A 27,769-nucleotide genomic window follows, 5' to 3' on the forward strand; every position below is an offset into this window, starting at 1 on the left:
TTGGGGAGGAAGGGCCGTATTTCATCGTGGACGTCTGTTATCCGGGAAAGACAGGGCAGAAACTCAAGGCAGGATCTGTGGAGCAAAAGTCATGGAGGAATGCTGCTCACTGGCTTGCTCCCTATGACTTACACATCTTGCTTTCTTATAGCCTCCTGGACCACCAACCCAGGTGGGGTTGGGGGGGGTGGCACTGCTCACAGTGACCCAGGGCCCCTCAACATCAATCATCAATCAAGAAAATGCTCCACACACTTGCCCCCAAGCCAGTATTGGAGGGGCATTGTCTCAATTGGGGTTCCTGCTTCCAAAGTGACTCTAGCTTGCGTCAAGAGAACATTAAAGTAGCCAGCACCTAGTTGTGGATCTTTTTAACTTATTTAATTTGATGCATGTCAAGGAGGTGATATATCAAAATGACCCCTCAGTCCACTAAAGCGACAATAGATATCATTACACTTAGATACCAACATATTATACTCTGTAATTCCTGTAATTGTGTGCGATAAGAAGTGTGAACATTCTTGCTTCTATCCAAGGGAACAGCCCAAGGATCCAGCTGATAAGTGGCCAAGCAGAGATCTGCACACTGCTTCACTCCTAACCACCGGCCTGCACACCCTCTGGCCAGGTATGTTTCTCTAGTCAGATGGCAGGACTAGGAGCCAAAGCAGGAGCCTGAACTGTAGGTGTGAACAGCTGAGAGTGTGGTAAACACGCCTCTGAGATATCTCATTTCAGGCAACAAAACTGACCATCTTAAAAACTGCCCTGCCAAGACTGGAACCAGCACTATGCTGGCTCTGGCCACTGCCAGCCAGTGGGAGGGATAGAGGAGTCCTCTCATGGGTGTTACTGGCAAAAGGACTTCCAGACAGTCAGGCCAGAGTTTCCTTACAATCAGTAAACAGTTTTTCCCTCATCTCGCTTTCCTTCAGGGGTGGGCCAGGGGTGCATAACAGACCCCTGGATTCTCTGGCCACTCTGCGTTTCCTCTTCATTTTCTCCCTCTTTATTTTCTCCATAGGCTTGGCTCAGATTCTGCTTCCTCAGAGCACATGGGCTAACACAAGTGGGGCACACGGGTCCATGACCAAGCACACTAAGAGTGGGCATCAGACACCCATGATTCTGATCCTGGGGAGGGAAAGGTGCCATCCAGAGTGGCTGTCACCTGAAGCCCTCTCTCTGCTCTCATCTTTAGGCCATAAAGAGGCTGTCCTGTATTGAAGGGACAACCTCTGTTCTCCACCACACACCCCTTCACCCTTTGTGTCTCCTTGCTCCTTCGTGTGTGTCAAGAGGCAATCATTTTCTTCCAGGAGACCCAGTCCCCACACATGAGGAGATATTCTACTTGTTTGTTCCCTAACCTTCACCCACTTTTCTTGTTACTGTGACAATACCTGATTTTTTTTTTAAAAAATAGCAATAATTTATTTTAGCTCATAGTAAGAAGGAATACAGTTCACTCTGGCAGGGGTGGTGTGACTTCCTGGCTGCAGTGGTCAACACTGATTGGCAACTTGACAGGATATAGAATAGCCCAGAGGCAGGCCTCTAGGTATTATCTAAGGAATTACCTAGATTAGAAAAGCCATATCTGTGACAATTATCTAAATTATGTTAATGACCAGAAACATTCACCCTAAATGTGAATACTACAATTTTATGGATCAGGGTCCTGGGCCAAAGAGGGGTTGCTAAGCAACTCCATTCATTCCTTGGCTTCCTGTGGATGCCTCATGCTCTTGCCCATCCCTGCAGTGATGGACAGAAACTTCTTTCCCTAAATTGCCTCTCTCCACTATTTTTATCATATCACTGAGATAAGTAACTAACTCATGAAGCGGTACTAAGAAGTGGGGCTGCTGCTGCGGTAAGCCTGACCACGCAGCAGACCTAAGGAAGCGGATGAGGAAGGAGTGTGTGCCTGTGGAAGCAGAGCTCAATGGGCCGTTCTAGGCGGAGCTGGGAAGAACAGACCAGAAGAGTGTGGACAGCAGAGACTCGGCTCATGGGGTTTCAGAAGGCACCACGCACTCTACTGGAAACTGGGCTAGAGATCATACTCAGGTTATACTCAGGCGAATAATCTAGCTGTATTCTGTTCCTGTCCTGAGAAGTGAGTGCAGACTTTTTAACTTTCTTTGTATTTATTCTTTGTGTCTTTCACATGATCCCATTCATTTCCCGTCCCTTTGTATCCATTCTCTGCCCCTGCAACCTCCCCCCAAAATAAAATACATTTAATTTAAAAAGAAGAAAAATATGGAAAAAGAAAAATACCTTGTCATGGAAGCTTCCTCCTCGGAGCCTGGGGCATTCCACCGAGGCCTACCATGGATCTTTGTCTGCCCCAGGCCTGAGTGCAGATGAATTTTGAAGAAATGAACGGACTAATGTATTTGCCAGATGAAATTTCAAGACAAGAGAGTGTTCAGGCTGGGCCATGGCTATTGCTCGTGTTCCAAATCAAGGTCTAAGCGAGAGACAGAAGCAAATGGGACAAAATAATATTTGTAAATATAGTTTGGTGAGGGAAAGAAAATGAACGCTTCTATGACTGCAGGCAGGTTAGAGCTTAAATGGAAGGAAGTGCTGAAAAAGAAGCCACGGTTATTAAAGACAGGCTTCCTGCTCTGCAACAACAGAAAAGGTGGCCACCAAGTGAGGGCTCCATCTTGTGAAAATGTGGATTAATTTGACAGGAGAGCGCCCGAACTGAGACCACCGCTGGAAGAGCCGCCTGCTCCCTGAAAGCGACAGCCCAGAAAGGTGCCTCCCCAGGGTCAGCACACAGCCACTGCTATAAATGCGGTCCAGGAAAAACGTGGTTCCAGGCTTCTTCCCAAGTCGGCAGAAAAACTTGGCAGCCTTGACCACGTGCTGCTGGTTGTACCGGCATCAAAGTTGTAAGAACTGACTGTATTTTTAAAAGCTGAAGCCTTTGACGGGTGGGGTCTTGCCCTCAAGGTCCCTTTCTTGCTGGTCTGGCAGAGTGGAAAGTTTCTCTTCAATTGCACTAATCTTTTCAACAAGCACAGCGGCTTTGTGTGGACTTCCGTGACTGTGACATTAACCCTGCTCATACTCATTTCCCCAACGAAATGGACATTTTCTCAAGCTTCTTGCTTTGAATTCTCACAACTTTAGTAGTGTAATGTGCAGTCACCATGACAAAGCCTGACTGTTACTGTCTTGAAATGTCCTCCCTGAAACAAGGCCGTCTGTTTCTACTGAACTGAACCTCACAGTTTCCGCACATGGGCAGAAGGTAGTCATTCTTTGCCAGAATGGGACATGAAAACGGCCTCTGATCGAGTTCTTGATAGCGTCCTTGTTCTATGCCAAAGCCTTATGAGATAGAACCCTACTCTCTGTGTTTCTCTCAGCATTCTGGCCGCCCCACTAACCCACTAGTCTCTGCTGACAGTATCTAAGCCACATCTAGTCCACAACCACCAACTCCTCTGTATACCTCCTACAAATCAGTTCCGGAGGCCTTGGGAACACATGGCTGGGCTTATCACCGCAACAGCTCAATCCTTGGCCCCGAGTCTTCTGTGTTTGCTACTTTCTAACTGCTATGACAAGATACCGAGAAAAGGAACGTAGGGAAAAGGATTTATTTGGGCTCAGATTTAAGAGCGGACAGTCAATCATGACTGGAAGGTATAACAGCTAGAGAGTGAGGTGGCCGGCTGATCACAGCTGGTCACATTTTGTCCTCGTCAGGAACCAGACAAGAATGAATGCTGGTGCCCAGCTTGCTTTCTCCCTTTTTCTGTGTAGTCTGGGAACCCAACCTGTGTCGTCACTCAGGCTCGGCCTTCCCGCTTGAGTTTCACCTCCCCGAAAAAGTGTTGCAGCCAAGTCCAGAGGCATCTCCTAGGTGATTCTAAATTCAGTCAAAGAGACGGTGAAGATTAACCATGACACCTCATCAAATGCACTGGCACCCACCTCTGCACCTATACCTCTAGCTAGCTAGAGGACCCTTGGGACTGGATCTCAACCTGTATATTTTATCACAGTCCTCTAGCAACTGATCAGGGAGCCCTAGAATGTAAGAAGCCTTGAGTAAATCAGTACACTGGTAAACAGCTGCGTAGCCTTGTCCCTGGATACGGTGCTTCAAGAGAGTCCTTCATGTGAATCTGGTTCTGGAAATCAGTGGGTCAGTGGCCCTGCCTGTTCCCAGGTTTGTTGTGCATCAATTTAAATAACTGTAACAAAAGAGAGACAGTGCCAAGGTCTGAAGTTACGCTGTAGACGTTTTAAAAGAAAAAGCAAATGTAACATTTTAAAAAGTAACCAACAGAGAAACAGGAACTCAGAGCTGTCAATCATTCTAACCTGGCCTCGGTCACACACAGGGGCCCAATCACTCGGATGTGTAACACTAAAGGACAGGGCCTCTTTCTTTCTGCCTCTTATGGGGAAACAGCTCCTTAGGCTCTGCCTTCCATCTTTCCTCCCGGCGCCTTTTCTGATCCACCAATAATTAAAACCACACGAGGCACGCACACACTGCCGTTCTGCTGCCACCATGGCCACCAGGGATTCAGAGATGAAGACCGTCTTCTTTTGCAGAGCTCATGCTCCCACTGGGGTCAGAGAAAGGGGAAAAAAGAATAGAAGCGAGTGTAAAAATAAGTGATTGCTGCTCGGTGCAGGGAAGCCCCCAGGGCTGGGGTGTGGCAACATGGATCCCAAATGTTCTAAAGCATAGCCACCTGCAAAGCACCCCATCAATTCTCCCCAGACGTAATTTGTTGCATATGATTTTTTTTTATTTTGAAAAGCTTCAGGTACATTAAAAAGCAGAGGTCCAATGAGCAATTGTGTACCAATTATATAACTATAAATACCAAACTTTTTCCCTTTTTTCTCTGCTCAGTGGTAACTTCTCCGCTGAATTTAGTGTTTATCGTCTCTAATGTGTTTCTGTACTTTTATTGCATATGGATGTGTTTACAGCTGATACACTGCATTGACTTGGTTAGAACTTCATGTAAGTGTGACACACTGCACCTTGGTTATTGCTCAGCATTTTGTCCTTGAGATGCACTTGCATTAATCTCCAATTTATTCATTTTCTCAGCTATATCTTGATTTGGTAGCATTACATCATTTACAGCGCTCATCTGCTTCCTTGAAGATAAAGATTTACTTTGGGTAACAGAACCACTGTGTATGTCCCTTAGCATCTTCCCATCCCCCCCCCCCCCCCCAGATGAGGATACCCAGACGGGATTAGGAGTGCAAGGAATCTGTTGGAGAAACTCTTACAAATAACGAAGAGGAGAGGAGAGCTTCAGATCAACTTGTGGGCCTCACATGTATGGTAGGAGAGCAGGGAGGAAGAATGACTAGGAGGAGCTTTTGACAGCTCCAGCTCTTGAGAGTCTCAGCCAAGGAGACGGGCAGTATACAAGTAAACAACCTTTCGTTATAGTCAATGGCTCAAAACCCATGCCCTGCCTCTGACTGGAAGCCACCCAGGTAAAGCACTGTACAGTATCAGAAGTGTGGCTGCCTCCTGAAGGCATATTGCTTCATGGCTGCCATACTATATGTGAGCAGAAAAGAAACTGAAAATTACTCTCCCTTGGGAGCGTGTCTTCCTTCCTTCATTTATTCATTATTCATTCATTCATTCTCTATATTTTTTAAGACAACAAGTTGGAGAAAATTTGAGTCATAATGGAATATGTGAGCTATCAGCACTAGGACCAACACCACAACAAGCCACTTGCATTCATTTCTTGACATCTATGTTAAGCTCTGTTGCCAAGGCTATACGGACAACTCTAAAGCCTCTAGGGTAAAGCGTTGAGGGCAAGGAGATCTGCATTTCACTGTCTCTGCCACTTAGCCGTTGTACAACCCTGCACAACCCTGTACAACCCTGCACAAGTCATCTCACTACTGCACCTTCATTTCTCTCATACGCAAGGCAAAGGAAATCAAACCCACCTCGTAGAAGTATTCCAGGAATTAAAAGAGTCTGCTACACATAGTAGGTGCTTTCAAAAACACCCGTTGCTTCCCATTGCCCTAAGCCATGGTTAGGGATAATGGATTCCTGGAAGTCATCGTTTTTCTCAAGCTGAGAAATGCCTAAAAAGTTAAAGCTTTGGTTCTGTAAACTCCGGCTATCACAACGGGTGAATCGCCAAACCTTCTCATTCACACCCATCACTCTTGCTAAAGTAGCATTTGTGATTAATCTCACTCCGGGACTAAATCGGTCCCAAGCGCTTCCAAGGCACTTGATAAAGAAGCTCTCTGATTTATAGCAAACACCATTATTGAGCAGTGGCAGAGAGAGGCCATTGGGGGATTTGTCTTGCTGGAAAGTCTGTCCATTGGAGCCATTTCTTCTACTTTCCTAGATAAGAGTTCAATTTATTTCAAAACAGATAAATGGAGTCCTATGGGTTTTTCCTTTTTCCTTGTTCAGTTGCTGGGGTAGGAGAAGAGGACTTGGGAGTTTTTTTAAACAAAGACTACATAGTGCTTTTAATTTGGGGAGTATTCTCCAGCTCACTAAGCGTGAGCACAAAGCCAAGGAACTAGAAGGTCATCAACACGTACCTTTGAAAGGATGCCACCATCCCATTTGCTCTTCACAGTGGACCTGGAAAGTACCTGCAGGCCATCTTCCCATTTGGCAAAGGGAGAAGCCAATGTTTATAGCAAAGAAGTAGTTGATCTGGCTGGCACTTAATGGCGACCCAGCCCTGAAGCTGATATTCATGATGCCAATGCCCTCTGGGGTCCAGGAGCAGAGACATCAGACTCATCCTCGAGCAGATGTCTGAAGCACTGTGCCACCATACTCAAACTCTGGTTTGCCAAGTCTGTAGCTGTGGTAGTGGGAATGAGAATGCTCAGAGGCTCATATATTTAAATGTTTGGTTCCCAGTTGGTAGATTGTTTAGGAAGGGTTAGGAGACATGGTCTTTACCAGAGGAGGCGTTTTAAGAGTTCAAAAGCCCATACCAGGCTCGAGGATCCCCCCCCCCTCTCCCCCTGTGGTTAAGAGTTATGCTCTCAGCTACTGCTCCAGCACCATGCCTGCATGTCTGTTGCCATGCTCTCTGCCATGATAGTCATGGACTTGCCCTTTGAAACTGTAAGCAAGGCCCCAATTAAGTGTTTTCTTTTTTGTTTCCTTGGTCATGGTGTCTCTTCACAGCCATTGAACAGTAACTAAGACAACAACTTCATTTTCCTCTCTGAGCTCATTTGGATCCACTCCAGAACACATTTATGGAGTGTTTGCCTCTCAGTCATGGGCTATCTTTATTTCCTTTGCCTTTGGTGCCCAAGTCTCTTCTGCAGCAACCCTGACAGATGGTTGTCTTGTCTTTACTCAGACAGTTCCAATAACTGAGAACTGCTCTGCTCAATGAAGCTGTCCAATGTTGAGATTTTTTATTTCCGCGCCCAGCACAGTGTCCCCGGTATATAATTCCTGGACCTTGGGATGCCTCTAGCAGAACAGTGGCAGGCAGACCGTAGGCTCAGGCAGACGCAGACCTGCTCTGAAGCCTTCCCACCTAACAGTGTATGATGTATGCCAATTGATTAACTTTTCTTACGCTCTGGTTTTCTCATTTGTGTAATGAAACTATGTGACCATTAGCTCATCTGTACAAATACTCCTTGGTGCGAGGGAGTATTTCAATAATCAAATAAGAGCAGCATAAATAATGGAAATATTAAATATCTCATTCCGTGAGATTCTTACAAGGGATGAAATGCCAGTGCCAGCTCAGGCAGTCAGGGATGTTGGGGCAATACCTCACAGAACACATAGATACAAATGAGATCTTCAGGCTTAGACTCCTAGCAAAGACAGCCTTGTCCATAGCTTCTCTTAACAGTGAAGAGGAAAACACTTACTGCCCCTGAGAAACATTTGCTCTGCTTTATTTCTGATGGACAGATCTGGCCACTCATTGTTTCCAGAGCAGTTACGGGCTGGCGAAAAATCCTAAGCTCATGATTCATTCTCTTGGGAAAGAAACATTGCCACTGAACGTGCAGTTTGCTGGAAAAAAAGAAAGAATGACTGTTGACTAATATAAAACTGAATAATATGCACAGGTTGAGGAAGGTCTGAGACACTCTTCATTGCGTGTTAACTATGACCCTTGCCTGCTATTATAAGTGTTAACAGAAAGTAACTGTGGTGAATTTCTGTTCGCCCTTAGTAATGGCTTAGGGCTTCTATTGCTGTGAAGAGACACCATAACCATTGCAACTCTTATAAAGGAAAACTTTAATTTGGGCTGGCTTACAGTTTGAGAGGTTTAGTCCATTATCAGCATGGTGGGAAGCAAGGCAGCATGCAGGCAGACACAGTGCTGGAGAGGCAGCTGAGAGTTCGGCGTCTTCATCTGCAGGCAACAGGAAGTGAATTGTCTTCCACACTGGATATAGCTTGGGCACATAAGACCTCTAAGCTCACCTCCACAGTGACACACTTCTTCCAACAAGGACTCATCTCCTAACAGTGCCACATCCTACGGTCCAGTATTTAAATACATGAGTCTCTGTGGGCCATATCTATTCCTACCACCACAGTGATATTTTGAAGGTACAGTGGATGAGGTCTTGCTGTACAACTCCATAGGATGCTACTCACATCACAGTCTGGATGGGTGGTACCCTGGGGAGGTAAACAGTGCAGAATCTGTGTGGCGCTAGGTTCAGATCTGCAGAGGAGGGAGGCGGTTCCCTAGTGTCATCTGTATTCATATCATCTTCTCTACGCAATCACCTCCTGCCCTTGGTACCAGTGGCCCAAGCACAAAGCTACTCTTAATTTTGTGTCATTTTCGTCACCAACATGTTTCAGACAACTCCCATGGTCAATTCCAATGGTCAGCCTAATGGGACATGAACACATGATTGAAAGGCACAAACAGATGTGTCCGTGAGGGGGTTTACCTAACGAGGTTTAAATGAGGATGGAAGACTCTCCTCTGTGGTGGAGCAGAACTCCTTGACTTGGGGTCTCTGCTTCCTGACCATAGATGCAATGTGACCAGCCACCTCACCCACCTGCCTCCATGGCTTCCCCACCATGACAGATTGTAGCCTGAAATCATGCTAGTGAGTCAAACTAAGTCCATCTTTCCCTAAATTCCCTTTAGCCATGAGAAAAGCAAATACTCTGCATAAAGTCATCAACATCTTGGTTAACAAGAGGACTTGAACTTGGCCATGAGAACGCTACCTGTCTTTCCAATATTACTGAGGTTGGGCTCAGGAGGGATCTCCAGCTCTGCTGGGTTACAGAAACAGTTCAGAAAGACTCCACCAGCAGAGGCTACGGAAACAGGGTGGGGAGAGGCCATTTATTACGTAAGGTTACCTAGAGAGGGAAACAAAGACTATTGACTAGACTACATCATGTCTTTCTCTTGAAGTGAGCCTCCTCATACAAAAGACCCTCTTAAATAGGTATCTGGCAAGAGGCAATCTCCTCTTAGGCATTGGCCCCAAACTTTCTTTTGTAAATCATCTTTGAACGTAGGTAGAGCATGTGCCATAGTGAGAAGGGAAGGGGACAATGAAGAGCGATTGTGAGCTCTGTACCAGGCACTTGCCTTCTCACATGCTCCAGGGGACTGGGGCCATGGAATGTCTGGTAGGACAGAAGTAATCCCAGCTAAGAGAAGTCAGAGTCTAAAGTCTGTATGACTCCAACATGCTTTTCTACATCACACTGATGACCCCCAAACAGCCAATCTAGGAGGAACATCTGGGTAGCAGGAGCCCAGAAAGTCAAGGGAGCCTTGACAAGGAGGTCAGGGTCAAGTCCCTTAGATTCTCCGGGTTCCTTGTTTCCTGGTTTCTTGTTCATGAAGCAAGATCATCATAATCACCTGGGAGAACTGTGGCAGGTACCAAGTCAGCTCATGCATGGCAGGTGCTTCCCAGACTTGCACATAAGGGAATCTGAGTGATGACTGGCAGCTGTTATTCCTTTTTCATTGTTGCTCATATTGTTAGTAACTTTATTTTACTGTTCCCAAAGACCCAGTTTCCAAGACAATCTAACCCCAAGGCCCTCTGCAGTGTGTTTGAGGGCTACTGAGGTTTCCTCAAGCCAGGAGTTCCCGATCCTGGATTTCCCTTTTCAGTTGAACTCCCAACAGACTTCTGTGTTTTAGATAAGGCCAGACCACTGAGTGTTATCTGCAACCCGTTCTGGCTGTTGAGGTTAACTGTCTCCGACAAACTGCCCTGTGTATATGAACATCACCAGACAGACGCATGGGCTATGATTTCCAAATCAAAATTCTTACTTTGCAATGGCCTGGGATCACTCTGGACCGTATTAATCATGGGTGACAGGGGCAAACACACCACTCCAGAGGCTATGTGACCCAATAGAGTAGCTAGTATCTGTGATCATACTGGTGACCATTCTGGACACAACAGAGGATTGCCCTGTGTCTTATTAGAAGTGGTACCTGTTGTAAATACAGTGGGGACATTCCCCATCCCAGCACACTAGAAGTGGATCTATGAGGAGGCAAAAAAAAACAATGTGTGTACAATGCTAAAAGCAAAACAAGCATGCAGTCACATTTCTGTTGAGGAACTGACTTGTTACTTGAAGATTCTTAGAGATCCTTGCTCTCCAACCAAGAGCCAGTTACTGCACTCTCCTGAACTTTAACTTCTTCCATAGTAGGCTCTTTGCAGGCACTTAATAAATGAGAGATGTTTCTCACTACTGATAAAGAATTTTCTAGGCTACAATAAACACATTATACTACGAATAAGCATAGGAGAGTTTTTCTCTCCCACCCTTCACAGACCAGTAAAATGAATGCTCCTTAATAAAGAAGAAGTGTTGCCCTGCCATCCAAAAGCAAGGGGCAATGGAAACACCTCCCAGCTGCTCTGGCGTTATGAGCTCCACCAAGAGAAGTGGTAGTATATGGATAAGAAGCACACTTTAGAGTCAGAAAATGAGGGTTGCATTCACAGCTATGCCATCGACAAATGAGCAGGTACTTGACACACATTGCTTATGATTCTAGATTTAAAAAAATGAAGGCAATACCTCTTCCTCCCAAGCATGCAGCTTTGCAGAACCAACGTAGGCTTACAAATCAGCAGCCCTTTAGTTCCAATTCCAGTGCAGCTATCTGCTGGAAGACCACATGCAGACAATTTACCCAAGTTCCTCCAAGCTTTTCTCCTCCCTATGAGTAAACACCATTTATCCTTCAATCTCATAGGTTTTGAAGGCACGGTTCAGATTAAAACAAACTTAGGAGTTAAGTGAGCATACAAGTGCAAACTTGCTATTACAGCACTATGAAACTTCATCTCCATCATCTTTGCTCAGATTAAGCATTTCAGGCCAACCTTTTAAAGAACTGGCTTGTTGCCTGCTGAAGGAGACCAGACATGGTGGAATTCAATTCTAGTCTTGCTAACTCAGTGACCAATCTAGATGTGCTGTGCCTGCATCCCTCCAACCCCATGATGTGATTCTGTTTGGGCGCTGGAAACTGCACCCATTCTCAGTCAAATTGATGGATGCTATGCATGAGGACCAAGGCACTCAGGATAATCCCAGCTGCTACCATGGTAACTGCTTCAGGAAGCAGTTAGTGTTGAAAGCGTGTTTCAGTGGCTATACGGACAGTCGCTCCTCACACTTGGATGGATGAGGCATGTAGCCCTTGGAGCTGCTGGCAGCCATCTAGATATCAAAGCAGAGTGAAGCCAGGGCTGGGAAGACAGAAGAAGACGAGCCAGTGCTCTGATGACATCATGACGCTCTGTAGTAAACGGTATCCCAAGTTGGTATCTTCTGGGGAGTTTTATTAGGTGAGACAACACATTTTCTTGGTAGAATCTGAATCTGTCTGTTCTTACTAGAAAACTGTGTTCCTGATCTTTTACTAGATTCACCCAAAGAAGCTTTCATTATCCCTCGAAACTTCAGTTTCTCGATCTACAATGGAAATGAGGGTGATACTCATCTACCCTATACAAGACGCCGTGAAGTTCAACAGCACTTTTAGCATGGCGCTTAGCACAAAGTAAGTATGAAAAAAAAGTAGTGTGAATTGTCTCATGCTCAGAGCTCTTGACTACGCTGAATGCCTTACATGCATCTCTCATAGAATACTTTCATCCGAGTCTGAGTGTTGCTGTGCTCATTATACAAATGAAGAAATGAGGGCTCAAATATTTCTTGGGACTCACAGGTACTTAATGGGTATCAGATAAAATTTTCACAACATATAATTCCTTCTTCTTTAAAAATAATCTTTTGAACAAATGATTTATATTGATCATTCAAGAGAAATAAAATTCTAACTGAATGCCTATCATGTGCCAAGCACTATTAGGGTTAAACAACAGTAGCAAATACGTACATTGGAGTATAGGAGAACTAAGCTTGTATGTTGGATCTATTGTCTTCAGGACCCCCACAGCTGAGCTAACTGCCCAGCATCTACACGCTCCATTCACAGGAAAAGCACAGACAGGAACAGAAGTTACACAATGGAAATACATCAACACTTAAAAACTTGAAAGTATCTTACTATCAACTGCTAAGAGACTCCACAACATCCAGGGGTGAAATCAAAAGTTTCTCTGTTTGATCCCATAGTTTAAAAACTTTCATATCTACTAAAAGATGTTATCTTTAATTTACCCACGCTTTTCCTGACATGGTGTCAATTTGTAGGCATGCCTGAAAAGTCTGAACACCACGGTTACCTTTGCCAGAGGGACAGAAGGGAAAAAGAAGAGTAGGAACGTCAGCACATTCTCTTCTCAGGAACTTGCCAGGAAAGTCAAATGGTATGCTTTGCTGTCCTGTGGGTGACACTCTCCAAACGTCTCTACACATTATGGGGTGACTCTTACAAAACCCCAGTCACATAAAGAATGGCATAAAGAATGGCAACACAGATAACAGCTACTGTGAAACTCCCCTTACTACTGCTGTTTCGTGTGCAGATCAAGAAATCCTTTATAAACAAAACATTACAAGGTCAGAAAAACATAAGTAGGTTCGCACTTGTCTTCAGGACAACGGGGCATTTTGTCTAAGCATGAGGATACATCCCAAGCGAGATTTCACCAGCTTTGGGGGCGGGGGACCTACTCTGCCACTCTCCTTTACCCCAAGTTTCTCATGAAGATTGGCAGAAGGATCTAAGAAGACTCAGAAAACCATCCTGCAGACAGCACGGTGGTTTTAGACGTGTATGATGTTCACCTATATCGAACCAAACAGAGATCGAGAATGCAATTTGTCCCTTGTCCTTTTATAGCTTTGCCTTTGGTATGTGAGAGTTGAGCAAATGAACAAACTGGTAACCAGAGACACAATTTTGTTCCTTCTGGGTAGGAGACACTGGGCACATTATTAAGCCTCTCCAAGCCCATTTGTAAACATAAAATGAAAATAAAACTTACCTCATATGATTGTGTAATAACTGAAATAAAAAGGGCTCTGCTCAGGGGCTGAAGAGAAGCCTCCACAGTTAAGAACACCTCCTGCTCCTTCAGAGGACCCAGGTTCAGTTCTCAGAGCCCATGTCAGGTGCGCATCACCACCTGCAACCCCAGTTCTAGGGTCTGACACCCTTTCTGGCCTCCTTGGTCATCACATGCACTTGTGTATGTATGTATGTATATATATATGTGTGTGTGTGTGTGTGTGTGTGTGTGTATGTATGTATGTATGTATGTACACACACACACACACACACACACACACACACACACACACACTTACTTAAGGAAAAATAAAACAGATCTTTTAAGGGCTCAGCTCCTAGAGCACAGTTACTCATATAAAGAATTTTCTTTTACTTCCAGTTCTCCAGCAAAGCACCGTTTAATATGTGCTGTGGTTTGAAAGGAAATGGTCCCCAAGAGTTGGCACTATTAAGAGGTGTGGCTTTATTGAAGGAAGTGTGTACACTGTCAGGGCAGGCTTTGAGGTTTCTTGATCAAGCTTCTGTCGGTGTGACACTCAGATCATTTCCTGTTGCCTACAAGATGTAGAACTCTCAGCATCTTCTCCAGCACCATGGCTGCCTGCATGCCATCATGCCCCACCATGATGACAATGGGCAAAACCTCAGACCTGAAGGCTGCCACCTCAATTAAAGGTTTTTCTTTATAAGAGTTGCTGTGGTCATGGTGTCTCTTCCCAGCAACAGAAACCCTAACTAAGACAATGTGTTTCAAGAAAACCATTCCTTTAAAAGAAAGCCTAAGGCTACCAATCTGGCAGCATAAACAAAACTGCTAAATAACTCATGTTTTAATATCTGCTTCCATTCCCATACAACATGGTCACCAACTTCTGGCTTCGCCAGAGGTGTTCCTGGAACACCTTCCCCCATGTCTTTCCACAGCACCTGGCCATCAGCCAGCAAGAAGAATAAGGACAACACCCACTCTCTAGGTACTGACCTCGGGGAGAACACAGCAGTGTCCTCTGGGAACCTCCAAATCCCCTCGTCATCACAGCATGAAGACCCCCTTTCCCCTACTGCACTGCTCACTAGGTCACCTGAACCTCAAACAGCACCTCCTGTGCCTCTGAACAGAATACTGTCTAGCATCCTTCTGGGGGTATTTCATTTAGGAGTTATTCCCTTTTCCACACCCCAACACCCATCTACCCCAGTGCAGCCCATCACCTTCAGACTGTCAGTTACCCATTTCATAACCACCCAGACTCCAAAACCTGCTTAAGGCTGAGCAGGAATTTTTTAAAAATAATTACTACAGTCAGAGTATGCATCCACTAGGGGCCCGACTTCCAAACCTAAAGCAAATACGGATGGCAGTGAAATGCATAATATAAATTTATTCTGTGACATTTTCCTCATTTTAAGTATTTTAAAATACATTGATATTTCATGAAAGATACAAACCTAGAAAAATTCCAATATCTATAATATACATGACTTGACCATGAATATCCATTTCTTGTTCATTTAGAAATCATTTCTGAGAGAGGCACGAAAATGGTGAGGATTGCCGTCTTCTTCACCCCCAAGTCTCACACGGTTTAGCTCAGCTTGTCGTTCTTTCCTCAACTATGTACGTCAGCGGTACCTGCTCCTGCTTCTGAGTGGGGAGAGCGTCCATTTTCTGTTTCTTAACCGTGACGTTTAGGTCCTCCTTCTCTGAGTCTTCAAGAAAACGCTTCATGGTGAGCTGGAACAGCAGCCGAGGGTCCGGTCCAGAGAGGGGCGGGCAATTACAGATCTCCCGAAGTTTGAGAGCCTACAGGGAAGAATACAATGCTGCTCCTCACATGGTCTGCACAAGACAACCAAAAGTAAAAGAACGTGTCTGCGTGTTTACACAGACGTCAACGCAAGTATAACACGTGAAGAAGAAGCACAGGTGAGTCTGTCACCGCTCTCCACGGTCTGACACAGTGACCATCATTTTGAAAGCAGCAGCTGTCTGGGTAACAACAGCCACATGGCGAGCTAACAGGTCTCCGGGAGAGCAAACGGCTCGATCGCTCTCAGCAGACACTGAGAACAACGCCAGATTAACAAGGCTCTGAAGTTCCTATAAGAGATTGTTTTCAACACAAGAAAAATAATAGAGCGTCCATGACTGAACCCACTGAAGAAAAACAGTAACAACAAAGTTGCTCACAGCTGTGACCTTCCAGGATGGAATAGATGCTAATGACAGAGACAGAGCAGAAAATCAAACTCACAACAGTTTTTAACTCTAGGGAGAATAAAATGTTGTGGGGAAAGGAAGAGTAATTATAACGCGCTGTGTAACTCTGTTGTAACGGATGTTTATGGTTGAAAATACCAAATCTTTAATCAACCCAAATCACAATTTAATCATTTAGGAAAGAAGAGAACAGCATGTGTGTGCATGTGTGGGCCCGACAGGGGTGAAAAGAAAGCTAGAGCTAGTTCTCTGCAGTGGAGAATAAATAGAAGGCTTACAAGTGGAACATTAGGGAAAGCAACATAAGCATGCATTTACACACGCTGGGAAAACCCAAAGCAGCATGGGACCGCATAGAGAGTCACTACCAAACAGAGGGCGGTCTCAGAGTGCTACTGCACACAACCAGCCCCCCAAATGACCTAACTCTGTAGAGGACAGGGAGAAAGAAAGAAAAACAGGCATGGAACATTTAAGGGCAGAGGGGAAAAAAAGCCCTCTGTATAATATAGGTTGGATGTATACCACACCATGCGTTCAAAGCTATAGAATGCACAGAAGCAGGGATAAACTGGGTGTGGAAGGGAATGCCTATAACTGCATCACTTAGGAGGCAGACTCCGAGAGATCAGAATTCCAGGATTATCCTCAGCTACAGAATATGTCTGAAGCCAGCCTGAGATACATGAGACCTTGTCTCGAATAATTCTTTTATAAAGTTTCACAAATATTAAAAAATCTATTCCTTTTCTTAAAAAGTTGGCTTGGAAATAAAAAGGCTGAAATATTTGCTTTTGTCTAGTATGTTTTTATGCTAATGAATTTTGTGCCACATACTTCCTTGAATGGCGTTTGTACTAAGTATATGCACTTTGGGAATGTTTAATCTCTTTCCTTAACTGTTAGAAAAACTATTCTTAATAAGATTTCCTATTACTGTTTTCTTGCATGTGGACTGTTGCATTCTACTTCTCAAGAAAAATTATATTATATATCATATATATAAATTCTTTTGAATAGAAAGATTAATTAATATATTGATAAATATTTTCTAACTTTTGGCTTTCTTTCTATGTGTTCTATAACATTTCAATGTGCTAACATCTTTTTTCTTTTATAAATTCAAATCTGTCATAGTAAATAAATCTTGAAATTTCTTCAAAAGTAAGAATTTTTCCCATGTGCACCCAGAATATGTCTTTCACTGCCTTTATTTTCTGTTCAAATCTATGTATTGCATATAACACGCACCTCATAAATGCAGGCTAGACTTTAAACTATGAATAATCATTTTAATAAATCCTGTAAAAATATTATGGAGAGTCTACAATGTATAAGAAAATGGAAATATAATCCAATAACTAGAAAATATAGCTCCAAGAATTCTGAGGAAGACTGAAGGTATGCATGAAAGCAAGCCGCCTTAGAGATTCCAAAGTATCACGAGATCAACAGGTCTTGCTCTGCACAGTAATTTACAAACATTATCTGAGCTTCTGTCATAATGCAAACCATTTTTTATTAGGAAAATGTCAAGAGGTGAGGAGGGCAGGGCCTTACCACAGACACACTGGTGAGGGGAAAGGAGGCAGGGCCTTACCACAGACACATGGACGAGAGGAAAGAATGGCAGGGCCTTACCACAGACATGGGTGAGGGGAAAGGAGGCAGGGCCTTACCACAGACATGGGTGAGGGGAAAGGAGGCAGGGCCTTACCACAGACATGGGTGAGGGGAAAGGAGGCAGGGTCTTACCAAAGATACACAGGTGAGGGGAAAAAATGACAGGTCCTTTCCACAGACACATGGGTTCATAAAACATACCTTTGAAGGGTCTGCTAACCTAACAATGTATGGAGAAAAACAAAGGGTAGATTTTTCTCTAACCTTTCTCTAACCTGACCAGGTCACCTGGTCAGAATTGAAGCAAAGACTGCTTAGCACGCTGCTATTTCTACATCCCCAGTTCTTGTGAGCATCTTTTTCTCACTGGTAACTATGATCTTCTACAGCTAATATTGTCTAAGCATTGAAAGCATCATTCATTTCTACTGCAGAATGTCCTGTTTTCGCCTGTTGTTTTCTATTATTATATAGCCTAGTCACTTAAGTATTCACTGGGTATCTCAGAAGCCGTGGAGTAACTGGAGAGACCATAGAGAACAGGGGCCACATATTTCATGGTAGAAGACAATCAACAGGAAATAAGACCATTCTAGCTTGAGAAGGGAGAATGTCTGCATGGGAGACAGGCTATTTGATACCGAGGGACCAGAAAAAGCCCCTTTGGGAAGGTGGCGTCTGGAACAGAGAAATCCACAACTGGGGGGGTCTATCGGGAGGAAACAAACCTGGTGTAAAACAAGTAGAACCAAGGAGAACCGTGGAGCGAGACAGGCAGCGCTCGGAAGACTGCGGGACGGAGCTGCAGAGCTCTATCATCATTACATAAGCTAGAGTCACCCGGGAAGAGGGAGCCTCAACTGAGGCATGGCATCCATCCAATTAGCCCGTGGGTGTGTACGTGGGGCACTTTCTTGACTAATGATTGACATGGGAAGGTCCATCCCACTGTGGACAGAACCACTCCTGGATTATATAAGAAAGCAAGCCAGGAAGCAGCGTTCTCCTGAAGCCTCGGTTTCAGTCCCTAACCCCAGCCAGGTTCCTGCCTTAGCTCCCTTCAGTGATGGGCTGTGACCTGTAGCCTAAATAAAACCATCCGGCCCCCAAACTCGTTTCGGTCAATGTTTCATCACAGCAACAGAAAGTAACTAGAACAAGGTAGATTCTCATTCTAAGTTACATGAGAAAACTCTGGAAAGTTCTAGGCAAGAAAATAACATGTAAAAGATAATTCTCGTTGTACGTTGCAAATAGGCCATTAATGGAAATAATGGACTAGGGAGAGAGGTTCAGGAACCAGGAGACGATGGTGACTTGTTCTAAGTAGTGGCCATGGTGAGGGTCCCCAGAGATTCCTAATGCACACCGGAGGAAGTCCAAAGACTGTTGTGGACAGGGCGCAGAAGAATAGGAAAGAGAGAAATCAAAGTCAGGAATGCATTTCAGCCTTATGTGTCTTCGAGACACCACCTATGGATGTGAGGACAATTTAGTTGCTTGTGATAAATAATAACTGTGATATACGCTGACTTGATGGCTAATTAATGATCCCAACTCATAAATTTTAAAAGATGTTTTAATCAAATTGCTGAAACAAAACCATTTGTGCTCATAAAAGGAGACAGATAGTTGATGTCCCTTTTTATATTCTGATGCTAGAACTAATAAGTCACTAAGTAATTGTTCTCTGCACTTGTGAACAAAGTCGCCAGAGTAAAGCCCCATTATGGCTCAGAGCCCTTGTCTTGGTTAATTTGCTGTGACTATACAGGTTTCTAAAATAAATTTTATTTGACTTACTGACACCTTGCTTCTTTCCAACATTAACCTAAGGAGGTTCATTCTAGCTTCCTGCCATTCTTATACTTAGCTGCGTCTACCGTAACAGCCCATACAGAAACATACACATACACACAACACCACATAAACATAACATACACACACCACATAAGCATACACATACACACAACACCACATAAACATAACATATACACAACACCACATAAACATACACACAACACCACACAGTTTTTGAAACCAGGCTTCATGTCTATATACACATTCTAATTACTTCTGATTTTAACCTGAGCTACTACTAACTAATATCATTTGGCTAAAACGCCTCACCAAATACTTGCCTTATTTCTGTTATTTTAATATTAATAATAATGAAACTTATATGTGTCTATGGAAATGGAGGCAAACTACGCCTGGAAAGAAGCCACTGTTTATTGCCCTATGCGTGAAGCTGTTTTATAACAGTTGTTTCTGTTGACTATGCTCTTCTTTGTCAGGCCCACAATAGCTAAAGCATGGCTAAGGAGCAGTGGGAGGAGAAAGGGGGGCGAGGGGAAGGGAGAGACAAAGGATGGATGGATCCTTCCTTGAGACTTAGAGGTCTACGGACAGAAGCAAGACAGCCACAGGCGTCAGGTCAAAACCCGAGTCTGCCGGAGGGAACCATTTTCTGAACCCTAACAACACCTTGCAGGTTAGAGAAATGGCAGCGTGAACAGCTGTTTCTTTGGACCTGCACAGTCCAATGAACTCACAGAATTTATGGCCACCCTGTTTGGAGTCAGCTCCCAACTCCTGGATTAGATAAAACCCAGGCTCAACTCCCTCAGTAGAACTCCAGCTGGGTTGGCAGAGCCTGTGCTCCTCGTCCACAAGACTACACAGAGGCCTTGGGTTTGCCGTGCTTGAGTCTCACACAGGACGTCTTATATTATGGTTGCTAAATTCTCCTTTGTACTAGTTGTGACATTTTACCATTTTCCTCATTAATTAATGACTTAAATAATATCTAATGTATGTTCACAAATATTTATACAAATCAGAGTTACACATCAAAATATTTATCTTTCAAATTATTTATTTTTACAAACTACAATGGAAATTGAAGTCTGAAATTGACTCATTTCTGAAATGGTCAAAAGTTATGAGGCAGAAGTAACTGAGAACTTTCAGTAAATAAAATAAATGAAAAGGCTGATTTGACATAGGTAGGTTGCTCTCAGGGATGATAAATAAGGCCAAGGTTTCTGAACAAAACTTGTTAGCCAACCCCTCCTACCAGAATGATGAAATCCTAGCCAGGCAGTGTAGCATAGGCCTAGAACCCCAGCACTCTGAATGGAGAGCTGGGAAACTGCCTCAAGTTCAAGGTCAGATCTAGCTACAGAGTGAAGTTCCAAAAACAAAGCAAACACAGAAGAATTCTTGTCATCTGTCCCAACACAGATGAATTTGAAGGGCACAGTGTGACCTCACATGGGACCTAATGAAACAGCTCACAGAACCTGAGGGCACGGTGACCACCAGGGCAGAGAAGAGATGGGGAGATGCTGGTCAGGGACCACATTTCAGTGGGATGAAAGGAGGAAGTTCTGAGTACCACCGTGTAGCAGACGGCACAACCAGTGACAGTGTACACCTGAAACGGCCACGAGTGTGGACACGAGCTATCACCCTCCAAAGCTGTGAGGTGACGATTCTGCCTGTTAGCTTGACCTGACACTCCACTATGCGTACAAACATCATGCATCTTGTTATATCCCATTAAAAACATTTCAAAAGGTTAAAAAGGCATGAGCAATGAGTGCACAAGTATTTTGTTTTTTAAAGGTTCTGGCTACATTTATTTCCAGTAACAACTGAAGTATGAACCAGCTGCTGGCATACACTGGGATCTCTCTACATAATACACATCAAATGAGACAGAAATTATTTATACGTAGCATATAAATGGTAACTAAGTGAAAGGAGAAAGGAGAAAAAAATAATGCCAGAAGGGCTTTGTGATTAGATTAAAAGAGCCCACTGGAAACAGAGAGCAAGATATTTTGGGGGCCACCTCCATTTCGTACACACACCATTACTCCTTCTTGTCTTAGCCTTCAAAGTAATTTTTTTATAACAGTCCATTCACTTAGCCATTATGTAGTTTCTTAAGGTTTTAGACAACGTTAGTGCCAGACTTCCTGGCTTCTTAGGATTCAGAGGCCAATTCAATTACAGTAGCTGCTACTTGATTCCTCAACACTCTCCCTGCCAGACAAAACGAGGCTCAGCAAGGTGAACAGCGTATGTTTTACACATGGCCAACAATGACATTTCATGGCAATTCTAAACACTTATATTCTCTGCTCATGAGAGGCACAATATTAATGATTTATTCATTTGTTTTATCCAATTACAAATGCATAAGAATGATTTACACATGAGTTCAAATTCCCAGCTGCCTGAAAGTTTAAAGGATTAAAAATAAAATGAGGTTAAAATGAATGCATTTACAGCCTGCTACCAAGTGATTCTCGTGCCTAGAGATGGAATGTTGTTTACAATTAAAATACTTAGAAACAAATCCTATTCAAATTATGATTATAATTATATAACCTTAACAGTGATTCCAAATTAAATGTTTTCTAGCTCTTCTATGATTGCCCACCCTGTCACCCTCGTGAAGAACAATGGCAGGGAGAAAGAAAACCAGCAGAAACACAGAGAAAACCAGCCTGAAAGATCTGATTTTAAAATAAACATTTCAACAAAATTTCTGTTATTCACACTGATTCATATTTTATACTTAAATAAGGTATTTCTTTCAAGGACAAATTATGATGTACATAAACTCCAAGTCTAAATGGCATAACTGTAATTCTGAAGCTCACGCTATGAAACATCAACAGGTTGACATAACATCTGTTCTTCAGTTTCTCACCCAAGTTGTTATGGTAACCAAAATATGTGGAATATGTTTCCTAAATCTAACTGATTATTTCAAGTAAATAAAATTATATCATATCAGCTAACCAACAACAAATAATATTATTACTACAAACCTATATTTATCACTTTCATATACTAGTGGATGACATGATTAACTAAGCATTTATACATGTTGTTTTCCCCCCAGAATTAAAATAGTAAGTGTATTTTTCCCCTCAATTTGATGGTGCTATCTTGATTCAAAAACAAAATAAAAAGCCAGTGTGGTGGCACGTTGCCTTTAACCCCAGCACTGGGGAGGCAGGGAAGTGGATCTCTGAGTTTGAGGCCAGCCTGATCTACATAGCGAGTTCCAAGATATCCAGAACTACATAGAGAAAACCTAGCTCACAAACAAAACAAACAAAACAAGGAAGGGAGTAGTTTGTTCTCTGAACAATATGATGTCCAATTCCTCCAGAATAAAGCGAGTGGACAAGTCAGAGACATCGTGTCCCCAGTTTCTGTTCAGGGCCCTCCATTGAGATCTTACCTTTGAGCAAATTCAGAGACCTCACTGGGACCACTTTACTTTGTTTTTTAAACTAATGAGCATGTGTGTGTGCAGTGTGTGCATGTGTGCATGTGTGTGTGTGTACGTGAATGCAGACAGAAGCACCTGTCTGGAAGACAAAGGGCATTCCCGGTGTTGATCCTCACCTTATTTAAAAGGGGCCTCTTCTAGTTCAGTGCTGTGTACCGCAGAGCAGCTGGCCTGAGCTTCTGGGGATTCTCCTGTCTCTGCCTCCAGTCTCACTGGAGCAGTGCTGGGACTGCGGACTATGCTCAGCTTTATACAGGTTCTGGAGGTCCAAACTCACAGTTCCATTCTTCCATGGCAAACAGCTTACCCACTGAACCATCTCCCCAACCCCAGCTACTCCATTTCAACTGCTTTTTCAACAACCATCTCTGCTCACTTATTAGCTGCCCACCCAAGAATCAGTTGTTTTCCCAGAAACTCATATTACAAAGTCTTAGCCCCCAGTATGTACATATTTGGGAATAGAGGCTACAAGAAGGTAATTAAGGATAAATTAGGCTATAAGTATGGGATCCTTAACCAACAGGACTAGAGTCTTTACAAAGAGAGACTCCAGACAGCCTCACCTCTCACATCTCCCCAGCTGTCCAATTCCTTTACTAGAGACTGGGCTTGATGAGGGTAAGGGTGGAGGAGGGTGAGGGTGGAGGAAGATGAGGGTAGAGGAGGGTGGGTGAGGGTGGAGGAGGGTGGATGAGGGTGAACATGTCTATGCTATTCCTATCACTTACGAGACCTATAGCATAGTTATACAAGACCTAAGTCATAGTTATTCAACATCAACATCAACATAGTGATTCAAATTCAACATTTAATATATCTTTAATGTTGATAAACTATATCAAGAAATAATATATTTCATAATGGCATTCTAAGAATCTGATAAAATAGACATAATCCTTAGCACTTGAAATTAAATGTTAAAGTCATGAAAATTTATGTTCCCATCACAGAACCACAAGGTCTTGCTCTCTTGGTTTTTCCCCAAACATCTGAATCACAGCTGCTTCTGTCCTCTCTCTGAGGAAGCACTGAGGACCCCTACTGTGAATAACCCACCCTTCACCTTGTTCTCTACTCAGTTCCTAGGTGAACTTACGGATTTCACCAGTTCCTCTAGCTCTGTAGGACACCACTGAAAACACTGCGTCTGCTGCAAACCATTTTGCCCTGGACCTTAGAAATGTGTCTGACTCTTCAAATGTCAGGGGACAGAAGCCTTAGTAAAATTCAACCCTGTACACATTTTAGAAAAATAATCCCAAGTAAATAAGAATGTAGTCTTGCCAGGTAGTGATGGCACACACCTTCAGTCCCAGCACTCGGGAGACGGAGGTAGGTGATCTCTGTGAGTTCGAGGCCAGCCTGGTCTACAAAGCTAGTTTCAGGACAGCCAAGGCTGTTACACAGTGAAACTCTGTCTCAAAAAAACAAAACAAGAAAAAAGAAAAAGAATGTAGTCTTTAGCGGCATGTAGGAACACATCTTCCATACATGGCTGCTTTCTTCCATTATAGAATCAGACATAGGAGAGCAGCCCATTCCAATCTTTATGACTGTGTGTTCTAATTAACAGTATACCCTTGTACTAACTATCATTCTCGCCTCAACCACTGAATTATTCCCAATGTTGTAGTAGAGTTTTATTGCTTTCAAATTGAATTTAATCACTTGGGGGAAAAATATAAGAAATTTACCTGCAGTTTTCAAATTAAATTTCTGTACTGGGATGGTTTATTTTTAGAAGAAAAAAAAAAAAAAGATCTCCCCTGCTTTCCTTCCTCACTGGCTCCCAATAACATTTGTTTCTCCAGCCATGTTCCCTGTGCTCTCTAATCAATTCCTTCCTGTTTCACAGACCTCCCTTAAACACATCTCTTTTTAACCTATCTTAAGATCCTCAGGGATTTGATGAAATGACAGCTTCAAATCACAGCTGGATGGTAGAATCTGTTATCTAGTTTTAACAAGCCACACAGTTTAGAATTAAACTGAGTTAAAATGAAAAGAACTTGTGTGTGTCATGACTTTAGAGACAAGTCACAACCTCCCCAGGGCCTCTAACATCTGGGGTCTTCGCTGGCCCTCAGTATAATCAATTACTGGTGAAACACACATACTACCTAGTTTAAGTGAGCAATACTACAGATTACATCAGGTAAACTTCACTACTATTTTTGCTATGTTTTTCCTTCATGTTAAAGATCTAAATATGATTTGATTCAGATAAAAGGTGCTAATCAACCAATGTGCTTGTGCCTCTCAGACTACATGCTGAAATCCTAATACCCAGGTAATAGCCTTATAAAATGAGGCCTTTAAGGTGTGATCAGATTGTAAACGTCAATCCCAATGGGATCAGCGCCTCATTAAAAGATGTTCTATTCCTAGCATAGTGACCCATGCCTACAGTCCCAACACTGGGGAAACTGACAAAGGAAGATCTCAAGTTCAAGAACACCTTCTTTGAAGCAAAATGGTTTGCTCCAGAATGAGGGCTCTGACTTAAAATACAATCATAAATAAAGAAAGGATGGATGGATGGATGGATGGATGGACGGATGGACAGATGGAAAGATGGACAAACTGAGCCCAAAGCCTACGCTTCCTACTTTACCATGTAAGATTACACTAGGAGACAGACATCCATCAGCTGGAAACTGGATCCTTACAAGACATCGATCTTGCTCTAAGATTTCCCAGTTTCTGAATTTACAAACAAATCCCCACTGTTTCTAAGTCACACAGAGATGAAAGTGTAGCTCAGCTGGCAGAGTTCCTGCACAGCATGCATGAAGCCTGTACTGGATCCCAGGACTATACAAACCAGGTGGGGCTGCACGGGAGCTGCACTCAGCACTCTGAGTTCAAGGTCAGCCCAGAGTTCAAGGTCAGCCTGTACACAAAAGGTCAAAGTCAGCCTAGGCTCATATAGCTGTCTCAGACAAACAAACAAAAAATTGACAAGAGCCAGTCATGAGGGAGCACATCTTTAAATTCAGCACCTGGGAGGCAAAGGCAGAAACAGGGGATCTCAGTGAATTCTAGGCCAGGCTTGTCTACACAGTAAGTTCAAAGTCACCCAGAGCTATGCAGTGTGACCTTGGCTCAAAAACAAACAAACAAAAACTACAAATCAAAACTAGAGTTGATACCCATTTAATCCAAAACTTATATATAGCTTATTAACAGACATTTTAAACCAAAAGTTAAAGAAAAAACAAATTATAACCAACATATTGAAAAAAAGTTATTTTCTTTTCCCTTTTTGCTTATTCTTTAAGACAGGGTCTCATGTAGCCCATGTTTACCTCAGACTCACTGTGAAGCTGGGGTTGACCTCGAACTCCTGATTTTCCTGTCTCCACCATCCAAGCGCTGGTGTGGTACGTCTAGTGTGTATCATCACAGTTTATGGGGTGCTAGAGATGCAATCAGGCGTTTTCTATAGGCTAAGCAAAGCACTCATCAACTGAACTATATTTCCAGGCCCAACTAAAGTTTTAAAATATTACCAAATTAGTTACAAAGTCAGACACTAAAGAGTTAGACCTTCACATTGAAAAAACTCAGCTGTACATAGCAATTTACTCCCCAAGTGATGTGGGATTCCCTTCTGTATGCTGTGAATACCATTGGTTAATAAAGGTCAGGGCAGAATAGAGGTAGACAGGGTGGGGGAACTAAATTGAATGCTGGGAGAAAGAAGATGGAATCAAGGAGAAGCCATGTAGCCCCGCCAGAGACAGATACCAGACAGAACCTTGCCGGTAAGCCACAGCCACATGGCAATACACAGATTAACAGAAATAGGTTAATTTAAAATATGAGCTAGCTAAAAAGACATTTAAGCTATTGGCCAAACAGTATTGCAAATAATATAGTTTCTGAGTGATTACTTCAGAGCTGAGCAGCCGGGAACAAATCTACTATACCCAAGACTTGTGGGTAAATAGGGCTTTCCTTTTCAGTCCAACTCTGTGAATGCCAATAATCAATAATTATAGTAACCAAAATAACTGCACATTAAAGCTCACTTTTTCTATACTTTAAAAGTAACAAGATTAGCAGAGTTAACTTACTGATGATCTGTGCTAGCTCACCTGTGGTCTGTGCTAGCTCACCTGTGGTCTGGGCTAGCTCACCTGTGGTCTGGGCTAGCTCACCTGTGGTATAAGTCTGTCCAAGTGCTCAGCTCGGTTCCCATGAGAAGGGTGTGTTGACAGCCACTCTGGCAACTTTGGGTAGCCATGAAGACGCTCCGAAAACTCCATCTGCTGCCAAAATACTGAGCTGGCTCTTACGTCCACACATGCCTAAACACAGAATTAATAAGGCACACAATGAGCTTAGTTACCACAACTTTAAAAACAAATAATTCAGTCAAGTATCCAAAAGAACAAGAAAGATGAGGTAGAAGAGAGGGAGGGGGGAAAGGAGAGGGAGAGAGAGAGACGGAAAACTCGTTTAAGTTTACTTTTGTGTCACTACATGTTCTGAAAATATTCTAGTTTTTATCATCATTTTAATAAAAAAAATCTGTTCACCACTTAAAAGAAGAAATCCCCCAGCTGGGAACCACTCTCAACAATAGAGTAGCAGCCCTAGCAGACACTAGGCTCGGGTTGCTCCCAGGGTCGCAAACAGAATAGAGGGAAGAGCACAGTCACACAGCACAGCGCTGCAGCCACACGAGACTGACTCCCAGCCTGCAGACGTTTTCAGAACGGCCGACACTGGAAACACGGAGTGAGGGGAAATCTTCCACATCAATTAACTTTTCTACTAAAAATAATCTGCACTTAAGAAACTTTACACCTAATGATACACTTAAAAAGAAATTAAACAAACATGTAGAAAATAGTTAATCTTAAGGTATATCAATCTTTCCAATTTTCTCAACTACATGAAAAAATACATTTAGGCCATCCAAAACACACTATTTTTAAAAGGATGCTTATGGATCTAGTATCCATATGCAAACTCATATCCACACCCTTGAGTACACAGAACACCGTGGAAGGCTACTTAGAAACTGTTAATGGTGGTAGCTCCAGGAGCATAATTCAAGTATCTGAGTTGGGAAGGAAGTAAGAGTTT

General features: G+C 43.2%; 1 protein-coding gene across 3 annotated transcripts in view; it reads right to left on the minus strand.

Moving 5' to 3' along the window:
- Positions 1-3,615: 3,615 nt before the first annotated feature.
- Positions 3,616-27,769, minus strand: part of Oma1 (OMA1 zinc metallopeptidase) — a 66,499-nt gene continuing 42,345 nt past the window's right edge. The window contains exons 8-9 of one of the 3 annotated variants that reach the window (XM_085686338.2): positions 26,836-26,985; positions 3,616-4,229 (exon numbers count right to left, since the gene is read on the minus strand). In XM_085686338.2, coding sequence (XP_085542464.2) covers positions 4,182-4,229; positions 26,836-26,985 — 198 coding nt within the window. In that variant the 3' untranslated portion in view covers positions 3,616-4,181. Of the gene's footprint in view, positions 4,230-14,870; positions 15,313-26,835; positions 26,986-27,769 lie in introns of those variants that run through there. The other 2 variants (XM_085686337.2, XM_087904775.1) reach the window with 2 other exon arrangements.

Source organism: Myodes glareolus, chromosome 3 (assembly GCF_982192425.1).
Source record: "Myodes glareolus chromosome 3, mMyoGla1.1, whole genome shotgun sequence".
Classification (NCBI taxonomy): domain Eukaryota; kingdom Metazoa; phylum Chordata; class Mammalia; order Rodentia; family Cricetidae; genus Myodes; species Myodes glareolus.